We start from the raw sequence: 15,623 nt of genomic DNA on the forward strand, positions 1-15,623 counted from the left end.
CATTTTCTGCCAGACATAGGGTGTGTTCGAAAACCTAGGGAGCTGCCTTGCTGTCTTACTGCCTACATAGGCAGCTGCCTCAGTAGAGAGGATTCTAAGAGGCTACTTAGACAGCGATTCCATCGTGTTTCGCATTTAGCATCCTGCCATTCAAACCAATGGGATGGGGTGGCACAGCACGCTAGCATGTCAACTAACATCTCCCTCCGTGTACCGAAAATGGTTACATTCGCTGACAAGCCCGAACTTGCAAATAAATGACACTTGTGCAATTTATACAAGTTAAAAATCAATAATAATGTATTTACGTTTGAAAATGACTTCGTTCGTTTCCCTGCACCATCAGCCATGTTTTTTCTTTATTTTTCTGTAAGAGAAGAGCTGCCGCACTAAATGCTGGGTTTGCCTTGATCACTAAGGACGCTTCCGATGCTCACTCGTTCTTGAGTCGAAATAACACTGACAATTTTAAGATGCCTAACTAGACAGCTTATTAAGGCATCTAGGATTTCAAACAGCCTCATTCTCAGGAGCGTGGGTAGGATGACGTAAAATGCTGTCTATGTAGAGAGCTCACTAGCTTTTCGAACACACCCATAGTCATCACTGTTCTGAGTTTAATTTAATTCTTATTAGACCAGAGTGTTTTCTCTTGAGTTGAGTTTTTCAGTATGATGTTCAGCAGTTGTCAAACAGTGTTTTCCATGTTGCCATTTTAGCAAAAATCAGGTCTTTGTGGCAAAAAGATGGTTCTTCTCTGCACAGGACTTTTAGTGTTCTTTAAGAGTTACAGTTGGGTTTTTTTCTTACCTCTCTGACCAAGACCCTTTTGACTGGCAGGTTCAATGTTGTGCCAAGCTTCAAAATTACACAATGTGATAGTAGAGATCCACAGACAATTTCTTGGTCTCCATGGTTTTTTTCCTGGCAATACAATTTGAATTGTGGGCCCAAATAAACCCAAATAATTCTTTGTCAGTTAAATTCAGATTGCATCAGATGAACTCCAATTCTCAACACGTCTCAAGGATAATGAACACAAACAGGATACGCCTGACAATAATGCACAGTGCTACAGCAAAAAGGTCTAAATACTTTCAGATTTTAGTGTAGACCGTGGCTAAAAATTGCAGTTATATCCATCGACAAATCCACAACACAATAAGGTGTGCAAAAGTACATAGAAAACTTTTCTTTGCTCGGCCTTGATTGGGGGTAAATGTTTGGTGTGTATGTCTTATACTCTGAGATTTGAAAGGGAGAGGGAGAGGGAGAGAGAAAAAGAAAGAGATAGACAGAATAGTGAGGGAGACTGAAGAAAGAGAAAGCAAAACATTTGCTATCAGGTTTCTTTGAAGGGTCAGACTGAGCCGGTCTCTTATTTCCTCATGGCTTTGTAGGTGTACAAAGGAAACAGTAACTGAGACCTGTGGTCACCATGATCCTTCAGTCCTATTTGCACACACACTGCCAAAGACACAATTAGAGTTTTGTATGGGTCAAGGAAAGCTCTCTGTGTGTGTGCGCGTGCGTTTGCTCCAATTTTATGGTCTGCATCTTATTGTAAAATAGTTTTTAGTTTTTTCTATTATCTCTCAAATAACAACTGTGATTTATATGCTGCTGTGTTGCTTTAAGATGTTTTGTATATCCTTCAGCATTAACAATTCCCTTACGGAAGGCACTCAGGTGGCTCAGCAGTAACACACTAGCCCACCACTGCCGAAGGGATGCATGGCAGAGCAGGCATTTAAACCCACAACCTTCCCATCCACAGTATCCCACAGTTCTAACCACTAGGCTACCACTGTCCTGTGTCAGAGGGGGTGTGTGTTAAGTAGGGTAGGGGGTCTGCAATACCCCTAAAATGCATAAATACAAAGAGGAATTGTTCCCCTTTTGACCGTGGCTTTTGAACTTATGATCAGGTAATTTGGTAACTCGTTTCCGAATAATTTTTCTGCCTTGCCCTCCTACACACAATGATGGCCCAAATCTCTGCCATTGCTGTTGAAGAGCATTGTTTTTGCTACCCGTCAGATAAGAGCCGCAGCCCATTCTGGCTCATAAAACACTACTCCTCTTTCAAATTCTCCTTGTTTATTCAAACATGAAGTCCCAATGTTGCTGGCCTTAATTATGGCCTTAAAATGTGTGTTATATTTAAATCAAACTAGCATCAGTGTTTTTTATCTACATTTGTGCCATGGGGACAGTCTAATACCAGTGTGTTGGGTTGGTGTTTGTCTGTCTGTCTCTATTTAGGTTCAAGCACAGGTGAGGGGGACCAAGGTGCAGTTTGATAAGCTGAAAAACGACGTCTGTCAAAAAGTGGACATGCTGGGGGCCAGTCGCTGCAACATGCTGTCTCATTCCCTCTGTACTTACCAGGTACTTGTGAAAGCAGTTATTGATTTTTACATAACAAGCGTTTAATAGTAGAATAGTTAAGAAAATGTAAAATAAACTGGCCATCACCTGATCACCAGGTTTGTATATACACTGACGAGGCATAACATTCTGACCACTGACAGGTGAAGTGAAAAACACTGATTATCTGTTAGTGGGTGGGATATATTAGGCAGCAAGTGAACATTTTATCCTCAAATTTGATGTGTTAGAAGCAAAAATGGACAAGTGTAAAATAGCAAAATAGCATTTGTAAGGTTGTTGTTGCTGGATGAAAAGGTCCGGCTCAGAATTAGGATTATGATTTATTACAAAGCTGATGAATAGGGTTAAGATCAGCACTGTTCAGGCCACTGGAGTTTCTCCAACCTGACAAACCATCAGCTGAGGCCTAGTGCCAGTCATGCTGGACGAGAAAAGGGTTTTTTAAGTTCCAGTTTGGGCAGTTTTTTCTAGTGACTAAGCAATACAAAGAGGATAGTGTGTTTTTATGTTAAGCTTTCCTCAGAAATCAGCTGCTGGCTAATCCTTTTTTTTACATGCTCTATAGCGATATGTTTTTTTTTCTTTAAGTTGCTTTATGTTGTAATAATGTCTTGTTTGCTTTTTAGACCACACTTCTACAGTTCTGGGAGAAAACAGCAAACACCATGTCTGGCATCCATGAGTCCTTCAAAGGATATGTGCCCTACCACTTTACCACTCTGAAGGTGTGTGTCACACACAAAGTACAGCTTTGCTTCTGGAGGGCTGGAGTCTAACACAGTTTGATTGGATTTCCCGGCTTAAAGAACACACAACTTGTCAATAGCAGATCTGTTTAACTAGACTTATTGAAATATCCTTACACTTAGCCAGGATATCCGTCAGGTTTTAATCTGTAAGCAGTTAAGTCCTTTTGAGGGAGTCAAAAGACCCGTGGACGCTTGTCTTTAACATAATTATTACACCTGTTTTAATTATATTGCTTCAACGAATGTGATTGTCTTGTAACCATACAAGGAGCATTTAATTTTTGACCAGTCCAGTCTTAAAAATCAGGTTTCATAGGCGTGATGGAGCATCAAAGCATCTTCAAACTGTGCTGGATTTGCCTCTTTTTGTGCACCCCTTGTTTAACAGCAGAAGAAATCAAGAATAAAACCAGCACCACTCATGGTGTGTGTATATTAACCCAAGCTTTCACTACTGAATGTTTGTTTTTGTGTGTGTGTGTGTGTGTGTGTGTGTGTGTGTGTGTGTGTGTGTGTGTGTTTGTGCCTTTTGTAGGATTTACGGGACCCACTAGAGCACCTATCAGACCTACAGATAACAGAAGACCAGGACAAAGAGAAGCAGAATAATACAGACAGGTAAGAAAACATACTCTTGTATGTTTTACATTTGTGGACATTATTTATTGTTGATTGTTATTCATGCACAGTTTGCATCCTTTTATAATATAAAAAAAGTAATCTTATTTTAACCTGTAAAGTTATCTGGCAGGATATTTTGTGCAGTCACAGCTTTTAACACATCAGTAACGTGTATAAAGTGTAGGTTAAAATAACTAAAAGAAGGATAATTTTATCAGTTAAAAATATTACTATGGCCATCGTATGTCAACAAACCCCAAACTGGGCTCTTACTACTAAATTATCATTATTATGCTTTCAAAATAGGGGAGGGGGAGGCGTGGCATAGCTCTCATTAAACAATATGGCTCCCCGTGAGACACTGGCAAGTAAAAGATGCGACTGGTGACTGCACTCGTCAGAGAGGACACTCTCCTTGGTCAGCGCAGGAATGGTACAAGTGGTAAAAGAATTGCAGGGGAATAGGGGAATTGGCAGCAGTTAGGTTGCCAAAAAAATTGTTTGGCATTGAATAATATTTTAAATCTCGAATATTTTTAAATCGCAATTTTTGTCTAGTGGTAAAATTTTGAATAAATAAGTTTACCTTTTGGTTTGGATAGAGAGTTTTACTGTCTTCCCATTGAACATTTCAAATGAGCTAGCCTAAAATGTTACATGAGCTACAGTTAAGGCTATTGCTTGGCTTGATGTGTTCTTAAAGCATGTTAGCCTTCATACTCTCTGATATATGCCATACAATAAGCAAGTTTAATTTGGGAGTGGAAATCAGCAATAAGTGAATTGGTAGAAGATACGGGGGATTCATAACTGAATCACTATGCATCTCAATATAAAGCAAGGTTATTCCTTTAAATTGTTAGTGAAAGTGCGAACAAGCAGATTATATTTTGGGTTGAGTGAGTGAACAGTAAGTGTGTGCTTTTTGGACTGGAAGGTTTGGACAAACGATGGCCACATACCATTTATTATTACCATTTATTATATGTACCTGTTAGAAATAGTCATGGTCAAAACTCCTGAATTTAATACATGTTTTTTTCCCTTTTTTTTTTGTTTATAGTCTTGTGTCACTGGAGGAGGAAATGGTAGGGAAATCAGCTCTTAATAGTGGTATGTACAAAGCAGAATGATTTACTTTATTAAATGCATTACACTGTATATAAAAACATCATAAAACAATATTCTTTCTTTAGGTTCAGTTGCTGGTGGTCACAATAAAGATTTTGATGACGCTTTAGCCGCCAGCTTGGGCTCAGGTTAGTATGATGACTTTATTTGATGTTCAGCATTATGGTTGATGGTATGGTTGATTTTTATCCACCATATTTCATGTCTTTATTTATTTGTAATTTTTTAAACAGTATAAAATTAGTGAGGTTATTGTAAGTTACACCTGTATAGCACAATAGTGACAAAAGTATGTGCAGACCTGTCCTAATTATTGAGTTTGAGTGTTTTAGCCATACTATTTTGTTTGTCTGTTTGTTTATTAGGATTTTAACGTCATGTTTTACACTTTGGTTACGTTCATGACAGGAACGGTAGTTACTCATCAGTTCACAAGGTTATATCAAACACAGTCATGGACAATTTAGTATCTCCAATTCACCTCACTTGCATGTCTTTGGACTGTGGGAGGAAACTGGAGCACCCGGAGAAAACCCACGCACACATGGGGAAAACATGCAAACTCCACACCAAAAGGACCCGAACCGCCCCACCTGGGGTTCAAACCCAGGACCTTCTTGCTGTGAGGTGACAGTGCTACCCACTTAGCCACCATGCCGTCCCCACACTATTTTGTTTAAAATTCATTAATCAATCGAGAGGGACCCCCACTGACCATGGTAGTTTGTGCGCCGCATGTGTACAAGGGTGTTTTCACATCTGCAGTACACAAAGTTTCATTTTTTCCCATTGGTTCGATTCACTTGGGTTGGTGTGACACAGATAATCACACTTGGGTGCTGAACAAAACAACCGTATTGAGACCCTTAAAAAGAGGTGGTCTCAGTTGGGTCCCAAATGAACTCTGAAGTGATTTGGTAGTGGTATGAAAGTGGTCCGACTTCTATACAACCCAACTAGCATTATTTTACATTTTCAATATTTGGTCACTTTTTTCTGCTCAGTCATCTGAAGGCAGCACATCTTCTTTGCAATGTCTGAAGCAGTACAGCATTTTTAAGACTAAGACAGTTTAAGCCTTCTATATTACCCAGATAATTACCACAGCTATAAACAAATGGCATGTTTGCCGTTGCTCCATGTTTAATTGCATAGAAATATGCACAAATCCAAAACACAGGACTTTTTTCCTGTATTAATTTTCTTACTCCCACTTCAGGCACATATAACTAGGGCCCTACCAAATTTACGGCAAAATATGCCTAATAAAAACCACAGATTTCATGGATTTTTAAAGAAAAGTGCCACATTTCACCACAGTCATTAAATTACACTCATAAATTGAATGATATAATAAATGGAAGCTACAATACACAGCACAGCCTACCCTTTTTTTTTTTTTTTTTTTTTTTTTTTTTTTTCTTTTTTTTTTTTATAAATTATTTTTCCCCCTTTTTCTCCCCCTTTAGTGCATCCAATTGTTCAATTTGCATCGTGCTTCCTCTCTGTCTATGCCGAACCCTGCCCTGACAGAGGATCGAAGCTAACCAACATCCCCTCCGAAACACTGGCAGCAGCCGGATGCATCTTTGCCACCCACACATCGATGAGTTTGGCGCCACCTAGCGTTGCATGCGGAGAGACACACCCTAAGGGCACTCTTCCTCATCACTTGTGTAGGCGCCTCTTAATCAGCCGGCAGAGGTCGTAATCGCATTCTGACAGAGAGAGACCCACCCTCTCCGGTCTCCAATCCCACCCCCCACCTGAACAACAGGCCAATCGTTGTTCATATAGCCGCCCAGCCTTCGACCGGCTGAAGGCAGAGCTGGATTCGAAACGAAACTTTCGAAATCCAGCTCTGGTTGCAGCGCGTGTTTTTACCGCTGCGCCACCTGAGCGGCAGCACAGCCTACCTTAATGGTTAAATGTAAACCTAGAACAGCGAAGGTACGAGGCTCTGTCTCAAATGCGAAAATTCTTGTCCGTGTTTTAACACCCCCTCTCTGCGTCCACAGAATTGTTTGGGAGTTTTACAGGCTCAGTTACCTGAGTAATGTTTTAGCTGCTTTACACTTTGACATTTTGGACATTTTGGCTAAGCATTTGCTAACTGAATTGCCGTAGTATTGCTAGGACCACCTCATAGCGCAAATTAACCAGTAAACGTAAAGCAATTGAATGCTACATGAATGATAAACGTTAAATTGCTAAACACACATCTTACATTTTAAATTTCACAGCAAATTGCAACAACATCCTGTGATTAGAAAATGTCCACTGATAAGACTAGAGAAAGATAAACACACACTGTACATGAAAAAATAAAAAGAGCGCTAGTCTTGCTGTACACCAGTAACCAGTGCTAACAAGGTTTGTGTTCCTACTGAACTGGCTTGTAATTGTAAACATGATTTATAATCCCAACAACTCTGCTGCACCTGATACACTCATACCAGTATAACATACACTATCTTGTTCTTATCATGTTAGTACCATTAAGGTGCTGAGAATGGTTCAACACCCAAACATCTTGTTTTTGTGGACCTATGGGGGTCCCTTTTGATTAATTAATAGGATACATGGGGTGACAAAGTACAGTCAGTAATTGTATTCCCACAAAGTTCTTCTGTATTGTAGGTGTATCTTATAAACGAATCAATGAATGTTCATATCAGACAGTGGACATGATGGTATATTAATTACAACAGTATAAAAAGCTGCAAAAAATACAAGTTTGTGTGTTCTTGCTGTGCCCATAACATACTTGTAACACATAAAATCACTGCTCCTAAACTATTATATGCTACTTTTCCTCCCAACTGTACTGCAGATGTGTTTGAGCTCTTAGGTCCCTTCAGCAGTGTCAGCCCAGATGATGACCCCTTATTTATTGCCCCTGCCCTAACTCCAGTCCCCAACGTGACTCCATCTGTACCTGCACTGCAGCCTCAAAGCCCTTCAGAGATCACAATGCCCGTTCCTGTCCAATGGGACTGCAGTGTTCCCCCTGGACAGAACCTGGAGACCTTTACCACTATGCTACAGTCTGAGAAGGGTATAAACACAGACCCAGCTATCTGTTCTGCCCTCAGTCTTGCTATAACCTTTTTTAAAATGCTCTAATCTTACTTCCTGCCCTTACTCTCAGACTAAGAGTCTCTTCCCTTATACTGGTCCTGTGCACTTTCACTTATTCCTAAGGGCATTTATCTGTTCCTTTCTCATTCTGACTGCAGCACAGTGTGATTGAAGTATTTAGATGTGCACTGATAAGCCAAAACAGTAGAACCGCCAGATGGACATAAAGGCTATGGTGCCTGGTATGGACCAGCAGAGGTACCGTGGATCAAATTGCAGATCATCTTAATATTGGTGGTGTGGTGAATGTCACAACACACAGTGCATCAAACTCTCCCATGCTAACTTCTGTCCACCGTCGAAAAGACCTGCAATGGGCATGCAGGCATTGGTACTGGACTTAAAAAAAAAAAAGGAAGGTCGACAGGTCTGGCAAATCCTGTTTTTTCCAACACATGTGGCCAGGCATGATCCACCTTGCAACGTTTTTGTTTATCGGTGTATGCACACTGACTCATCTGAGGTTTCTCATTTTGTCTGGTCAATTCTGCTTTCTCGTTCTGTGTTAAACTGCTGTGCTGAAAGACTGGGGTCCAGCACAGTTTGGTGATTTCCCTGTTCTGACTTATCTAGTAAACCCTGTTATAACTACAGAGTTGAATTAAGGGTGCATGGGCCAGAGATGCTAATTTTGCCAGTTTTTTTTAACCAATTACCAGCAAGCTCATAGCATCCCATTAAAATACAAAACATTTTGAACTCTCATATAAACAAGTCTATATATTTCCTGTTTGACTTGCCATAATACATGCATAATATGTGCAGCGAATGGGGGGGCAGTGAGGTGGGTGGTTGAGTTCATGTCGTGGAGGGGCCCCCATCTGCCATGGGCCCCAGTGCACCTGCCCCCTTTGCACCCCCTGTAGTTACGCCAATGATACAAGCCAAACCAGTCCAGCATTCAGAATGTAGAGTTTAAACAGTAGCCACTAGCAAACAATTCATTACAAGCAGTAACAAGACAAGCTGATCAATAAATAGAGGTGCAGTTAGTATGTGAAAGCAATTCCTGACATTATTAGTGTAGATAAGCAGAGTTCTACCTTTATACTGGGACATGTGCAGAGATTAACATGCAGTCAGACTCCATACTGATGCTAAACAGCTGCTCTGCATTAAAAAGTAACTGGTTGTACCTAGAAGTTGTGCGTGTGCACTCAACTGGTGAGAGAGAAAGAGTTCACTAGCAACATTTTTAATTCAAATAAAGTGTCAGCAGCTGGCATAAATGGCATTTTTAACTGACAACATTAACCAAACATTCACTGTTATTGGTTAACAACTTTGTCATTAACATCTTTAGTTTGAGCAGGTAAGTTACCATCCTGTGCTGGGCCCTTTAGGACTGAAGTTTTAGATCCATGGTAGACTTTTTCAACCTAACCTTTGTCTGTGAAATGTGTGTGGTGTCCACAAACTCGAATTTTTACCTACTTGTGTTTACTGTGGTTAAAGCAGAGTGAGAAAAACAATTTATGTATTTAACTTATTTGTAATGGAATGCTAAGGGCAGTTGTTGGGGCAGTCTATAATGTGTTAATTCATTCTTTATTAATTACATAATATCCAAAGCAACTTAGTGTGACAGTATACATTTTGAGCAATTGATGGTTAAGGGCCTTGCTCAAGGGCCCAACAACAGCAACCTGGCAGTGGTGGGGCTTGATTACTAGTCCAGTACCTTAACCGCCTGGCTGCAGCTGACCTTAATAATATTGCTAAAGTTCCTTTGGGATCAATAAAGCATCCATTCATCTATCCATCCATCCATCCTTAGGACTTTATAGACTGTACTAATGCATTGTGACTTTACTGCAATTAGCAAGTGTGAAGTATTCATGTGTACTAAAAGCATACAGTATAGGAAAGTATTTTTTTTATCAACATATAAGTTTGATAACATTTACTGTGGTGGCTTTAAACACTTTGTACACTTGTCATTGTATCCCTTTCAGATGCATTATGGTGCTAACATAATGAGTACATTCATTGTTGGTTGGTCTGCTGATTTCTAAAAATTTGCACCATATGTACCTGGATAAATAGTGTACAGGGTGTAAACATGTCTCGGAAAAGCTTAAAGTTCATGGAAATTTAAACAAGCAAAATAAAATGGTACGAAAAGCCTTAAAGGTTCATCCAAAGCTGCTCAGGTGGTGCAGCGGTAAAACACACTAGCACACCAGAGCTGGGATTTCGAATACATCGTATTGAATCTCAGCTCTGCCATCCGACAATGACTGGCTGTTGTTCATAGGGTAGGACAAGCCGGATAGGGGCTGGCTGCTTGATGGCGTCTGCACAGAGTCGAGGAATAATGCTCTCCGTGCACAAAGCTGATCGGCATATGAACTCACCTTGTGCAGGTGAAATGATGCAGGGTCAGCTCCAGTGGAGAGGAAGCTAAACTGGACGCGCTACAATCGGGAGAAAATGCTTTAAAAAATGATCCAATATTCCTTATGTTTTAATATTTTCTGTTCCACCAACCTGCTCGGCCACTTTACAGATACACTTGCTGGTGTCTGAGGAAGGGAAGGCCAGATTGGGAGTCACTTCCTTTTTACTGCAACAGCGATGCTTTCCGTCGAGGTTCTGTTGTGGGCCAAGAGAGCGGCCAAGAGATACTGATATCATAGTGTGTGTTTATATACATGCTAAAGCATTTTTGTGGGAATCTGCAACTCTGGTTACAAATAAATCAACAAAAATACACACCATGTGTCATGTGTCTGCGGCCGCCTCTTGATCATTACTGCTGTCATGCATGTTGTGAAGGTTAGGTTGAAAATCAGTGTTGTTGTAAGACTTTACCTTGCTTTGCTGGAATATGTAATGAACAATTCTCTCCGTCTCTCTCTCACACACATTTATTCTTACTCATTCTTTCTGTAGCTGGTCAGGATTTGCTCTCTGATCTTCTGCCACAATCTGGATCTGGAGAGGACGAAGAGAGAGGCGATCTGTATTTCTTGCTAAGCCCGGGTGCCACCAGCGGAGCAGATGACTTCAGTAAGGCCTGGCAGGATGCTTTCGGTTCTTTTGAGCAACCAGCAGCAACGCCCTTCTCCTCAAACACACCTTCAGCTAGCAGCACCGCAGCTCCCTTTCATTCTCTTTCACAGCCTTCTAGCCCCAACAGCTTCCTGCCCTCACAGCTGCTTGACCATGGCCTCAGCACCACAGGTTAGAATTTCCAATATGTACTGTGACACACTTCCACATATATTTCTACATTTCTCTCTTGAAAATAAGCCTGGTCAAAAATATACATACTGCATTCTACATTGATAATCTGGTGCACAGAACGTTCTGTAATGTCATTGAATTAAATGACATTGATTGATTTAATAAAATTGATTCACAATCACTTGTGGTTGTGATATGGACAGATTGATATTCCTAAAGTTTAATTGATTTGGTCTCATACAGTGTTGATTAAGTGTTCCCTTCAGTCAAGCTTTGATATGATGTTTTAAGTACTTTCTAGACTGTGAGCAGTGTCACTTAGCTGATAATTCTTGGCAGATCTTTTTTGTGTTTTATGTACATACTACATACAAACAAATGAGGTTTTCTTTCTACCTTTGTCTGATCTATCATTTTTAAACCTTATGTTGACTTTTTGATACCATGTTAATTTAGACTGGATGACTTCACCCATGTTGCAAGCTCCTAAACAGCCTCCTCTAGCTGCTGGTCAGGTGCCAGTTACACAAAACAGCCCCAGGTTGATGGATAATGGTAGGCATGCATTTAAACAATTCAACCAAATGAGAATGACTTTATTCACATAATTGTTTATAGAACCTATTACATTTGATGCATTCTTTGTCTTTGTCTTTGTTTTCTTTGGTGTCTGTTCATTTCTGTTATATTTTATAGCTCCTAAAAATGGCAATAGGGACATGTCTGCTTGGTTTGATCTTTTTGCTGACCTGGACCCACTTGCCAACCCAGATGCCATCGGACGAACCGATGAGGAACTCCTTAATGCCTAAGGTAAGAATTACAAATGAATGCCTCTGGTTTTGGAATGGGATTTCCAAAAGCTCAGACTCTGTTGTCTATGTACTTTTGGCAGAGGCACAATGGTGTTTCTTGATTTTATATTCACTATTATTCACTATATTCACTATTATTCCCTATTATTATTAAAAACTGTTAATTTAATGCAAGTAAAGATACAGAGATGTTTGAAGCATTTTATTACATATAATTGTTTTAATTATTATAATGGTTGCAAACTGTTTTAGTTTCTTATAAAGAATAATGTTTTTCAATCTTTCTTTATTCTCTCTCTTTTGTTTGTTTCTCTTTTTTCTTTTTTCTGTTTCTCTTTTGTTTCTTTCTTTTTGTTCTTTTCTTTTTTCCTTCCTTTCCTTTCCTTTCCTTCCTTTCTTCCTTTTTTCATGTCTTTCCTTAATTTTATTTCCTACCTTCTATTATTTCCTTTCCTTTCCTTTTTCTTTCTGCCTTTCCTTTCTTCTTCCCTTCCTTCCTTTCTCCCCTTCATTTCTTTCTTTCTTTTTTTCCTTCCTTCCTTTCCTTTCCTTTCCTTCCCACCCCTTCCTTCCTCCCTTCCTTCCTTTCTTCCTTCTTCTCTTTTCCTTCCTTCCTCCCTACCTTTCCTTCCTCTCTCCCTTTCCTTCCTTCCTTCCTTCCTTTCTCCCCCCTTCCTTTCTTTCTTCCTTCCTTCCTTTCTCCTCCCTTCCTTTTTTTCTTTCTTTCTTTCTTTCTTTCTTTCTTTCTTTCTTTCTTTCTTTCTTTCTTTCTTTCTTTCTTTCTTTCTTTCTTTCTTTCTTTCTTTTTCTCCCTTCTTCTCCTTTCCTTCCTTCCTTTCCTTCCTTTCCGTCCTCCATTCCTTCCTTCCTCCCTCCCTTCCTTTTATTCCTCCCTTCCTTCCTCCCTCCCTTCCTTTTATTCCTCCATTCCTTCCTCCCTCCCTTCCTTCCTTTCTTCCTTCCTTCCTCCCTCCCTTCCTTCCTTTTATTCCTCCATTCCTTCCTCCCTCCCTTCCTTCCTTTCCTCCTTCCTTCCTCCCTTCCTTTCTTCCTTCTTCTCTTTTTCTTCCTTCCTCCCTACCTTTCCTTCTTCTCTCCCTTTCCTTCCTTCCTTCCTTCCTTCCTACCTCCCTTCCTTCCTTCTTCTCTTTTCCTTCCTTCCTTCCTTCCTTCCTTCCTTTCTTCCTTTCCTTTCCTTCCTCTCTTTCGTCCTTTTTTTCTTTCTTTTTTATTTTTCTTTATTTCTTTCTTCTTTTCTTCTTTCCTTCCTTCCGTCCATCTTTCCTTCCTCCTTCCTCTATTCCCTTTCCTACCTTCCTTTCTTCCTTTCCTACTTTCCTTATTTCCTTTATTCCTTTTCTTTCCTTCCTTTCTTCCCTTCCTTCCTTTTATTTTCTTTCTTTTCTTTCTTTCCTCTCTTCCTTCTTTTCCTTCCTTCATTTTCCTTTCTATCCTTTCCCTCCTTTTTTCATTCCTTCTGTGCTTTCCTTTTCTTATTTCTTTCCTTCATTCCTTTTTTTTCTTCATTTCCCTTTCCTTTCCTTTCCTTTCCTTTCTTTTCTCTTTTTCCTCTTTTCCTCTTTTCCTCTTTTCCTCTCCTTCCTTCCTTCCTTCCTTCCTTCCTTCCTTTTCCTTTTCCTTTTCCTTTTCCTTTTCTTTCCTTTCTGTTTAACAGAAAATTAAGAGCTGAATATTCTTTGTGCTGCATCCAACTGAGCCAAGGACAGATCTGCAACCTGTATCTGATATTCCGGGTGTTTGTGTGTGTGTTTGTGTTAATTTGCTGTATGTTACTTTTGGGAAATGGGATTACGTGGGTTTTTATGAATACTGCACTATATACTGTATACCAATTGTTTTGTTAAAATATGATGCAAAGAGAAATGAAGTTAAATATAAATTGATTAACTCCTCCCAGAACAGGGATCTATATTGTTATTTACGCTGGATAGCTACATTCTTTCACAGGTTTGTAAATAATTATTATTTATGTCTGTTAGAAGTATGATTATGCTGGAAGCTTAAGACTCTTGAATGTGTAGAAACAAGATTACCAAATCAGAAACACGTATTTTCATCCTACTGCATATAAGTGAAAGATTTATTTTTGGGGGTCTAACATGAATGAAAGGTGTACTTTATTTTCTGTAGATGTCTTATTATGACTTCTTCTAAATTTTGCTTGCTAAGAAATGTGCAAACTTCTATCCAAAAGACGGGGTAAAACAAGTGAAATAAGAACAGAGAGCAATGATTTGCAAACACTCTATGACCTGTGTTTAATGAAAAACTAAACCAAGATATATAGTGTTTTAACTAATCAACTTTTTGTATATGAATAATTATTCTAAATGTAATAGCTTCAGCATGTTCCATAAAAAGTTGGGACAGGAGCTTTTGTATATAACTGCTGCGGCTGCAGCGGGTTTTTTTTTTTTTTGGGTGTGGGGGCAGAAGCAGATCTATCACTGTTACACCACTGTTTCTTTAAATAATGTTCTGTCCTTGTTTGAGCCTATTATAGCATCACAAGTGGAAGTATTAAAACAGGTATGGGGTTTTTTAATACACTACCCATGTCCCAATTTTTTGAAATGTGTTGCAATCATTAAATTAAGAAAAATCTATAGAATTGATTAGGCAAAACATTAAATATCTGTTTTTGTGCTCTGAAATACATTTACAAATCACTGCTTTCTGATTTTATTTGAAATTGGGGTTGTGTTTACCTTTTTTATTTACTTCTACAGGAGTTACAGCAACCTAATACTGCTTAGTAGCCACCCTTGTTTCAGCTTACCTAAACTACTAAGACTAGACTACCTAAACTAAACTGCATATTTAAAAACTAATAATCATAAAATACAAGAAAGTCATGATGGGAGATTTCTATATAGCAAAGGTCTAGCTGAGCCTCTACAGCCATGGATGTAAATAACAGTCTTTGATAAACGTAATTGTTTGTATTTTACCGTTAATGTTGTTTTATATTTATAACACAGCACTGATGAATAATCATTCTTATTGGACATTAGTTGTTTATATTAATGTACTTTTGTACAGTTCATTTGTTAAATTTGGCATAATACATTTTTACTTGCCCTCAGTGCAGTGCTGTTACTTTAAGCTTATAGAAATATTAAAACAGACCCAAGTATAAACACTAAATTAACACTGTATATATGGTATAATTCACCATGATTTTTATCTGTAGACCTCCAGAGCTTAATAAACCACATGAGGCGGATTGGACTGCTGTGAATAAATAAATATTCAGTTTTGTTTTCTTCTTACACCCCAACACATACATTTACTGTCGTAACCCGGAGCTTTATATTAAACCGGAGAGTGGATTTTTCAAAAACTAAAACTAATTATTAACTGTTTATTTTAGTTATGTTTGTAATCAGTTAATTGTATAGTATTAATAGTATTAAATGATAGTGCTACTCTAAAACAAGAACCTGCTGCTATAAAACTGGTAAAATAAGTAATGTATTACAATAAGGACATTTTCAATCTAGCTGTGTAGCCAACATTATTTTAGAGTCGTTTACGCAAGAACTGACCTGTTATTTAAAAA

The 15,623-nt window shown here is 39.0% G+C and overlaps 1 protein-coding gene across 2 annotated transcripts in view; it reads left to right on the forward strand.

Annotated features, from left to right (window-relative positions):
- Positions 1 to 15,310, forward strand: part of ical1 (islet cell autoantigen 1-like) — a 41,939-nt gene extending 26,629 nt beyond the window's left edge. Inside the window, exons 7-16 of one of the 2 annotated variants that reach the window (XM_062996852.1) lie at positions 2,266 to 2,391; positions 3,021 to 3,119; positions 3,679 to 3,761; positions 4,828 to 4,877; positions 4,961 to 5,023; positions 7,729 to 7,953; positions 10,932 to 11,222; positions 11,682 to 11,780; positions 11,922 to 12,038; positions 13,716 to 15,310. In XM_062996852.1, the coding sequence (XP_062852922.1) occupies positions 2,266 to 2,391; positions 3,021 to 3,119; positions 3,679 to 3,761; positions 4,828 to 4,877; positions 4,961 to 5,023; positions 7,729 to 7,953; positions 10,932 to 11,222; positions 11,682 to 11,780; positions 11,922 to 12,037 (1,152 nt within the window). In that variant the 3' untranslated portion in view covers position 12,038; positions 13,716 to 15,310. The remainder of the gene's footprint in view (positions 1 to 2,265; positions 2,392 to 3,020; positions 3,120 to 3,678; positions 3,762 to 4,827; positions 4,878 to 4,960; positions 5,024 to 7,728; positions 7,954 to 10,931; positions 11,223 to 11,681; positions 11,781 to 11,921; positions 12,039 to 13,715) is intronic. The other variant, XM_062996854.1, reaches the window with a different exon arrangement.
- The last annotated feature ends 313 nt before the right edge of the window (positions 15,311 to 15,623 follow it).

The sequence above is a fragment of the Trichomycterus rosablanca genome, chromosome 6 (genome assembly GCF_030014385.1).
Source record: "Trichomycterus rosablanca isolate fTriRos1 chromosome 6, fTriRos1.hap1, whole genome shotgun sequence".
In the NCBI taxonomy this organism is placed as follows: Eukaryota; Metazoa; Chordata; class Actinopteri; order Siluriformes; family Trichomycteridae; genus Trichomycterus; species Trichomycterus rosablanca.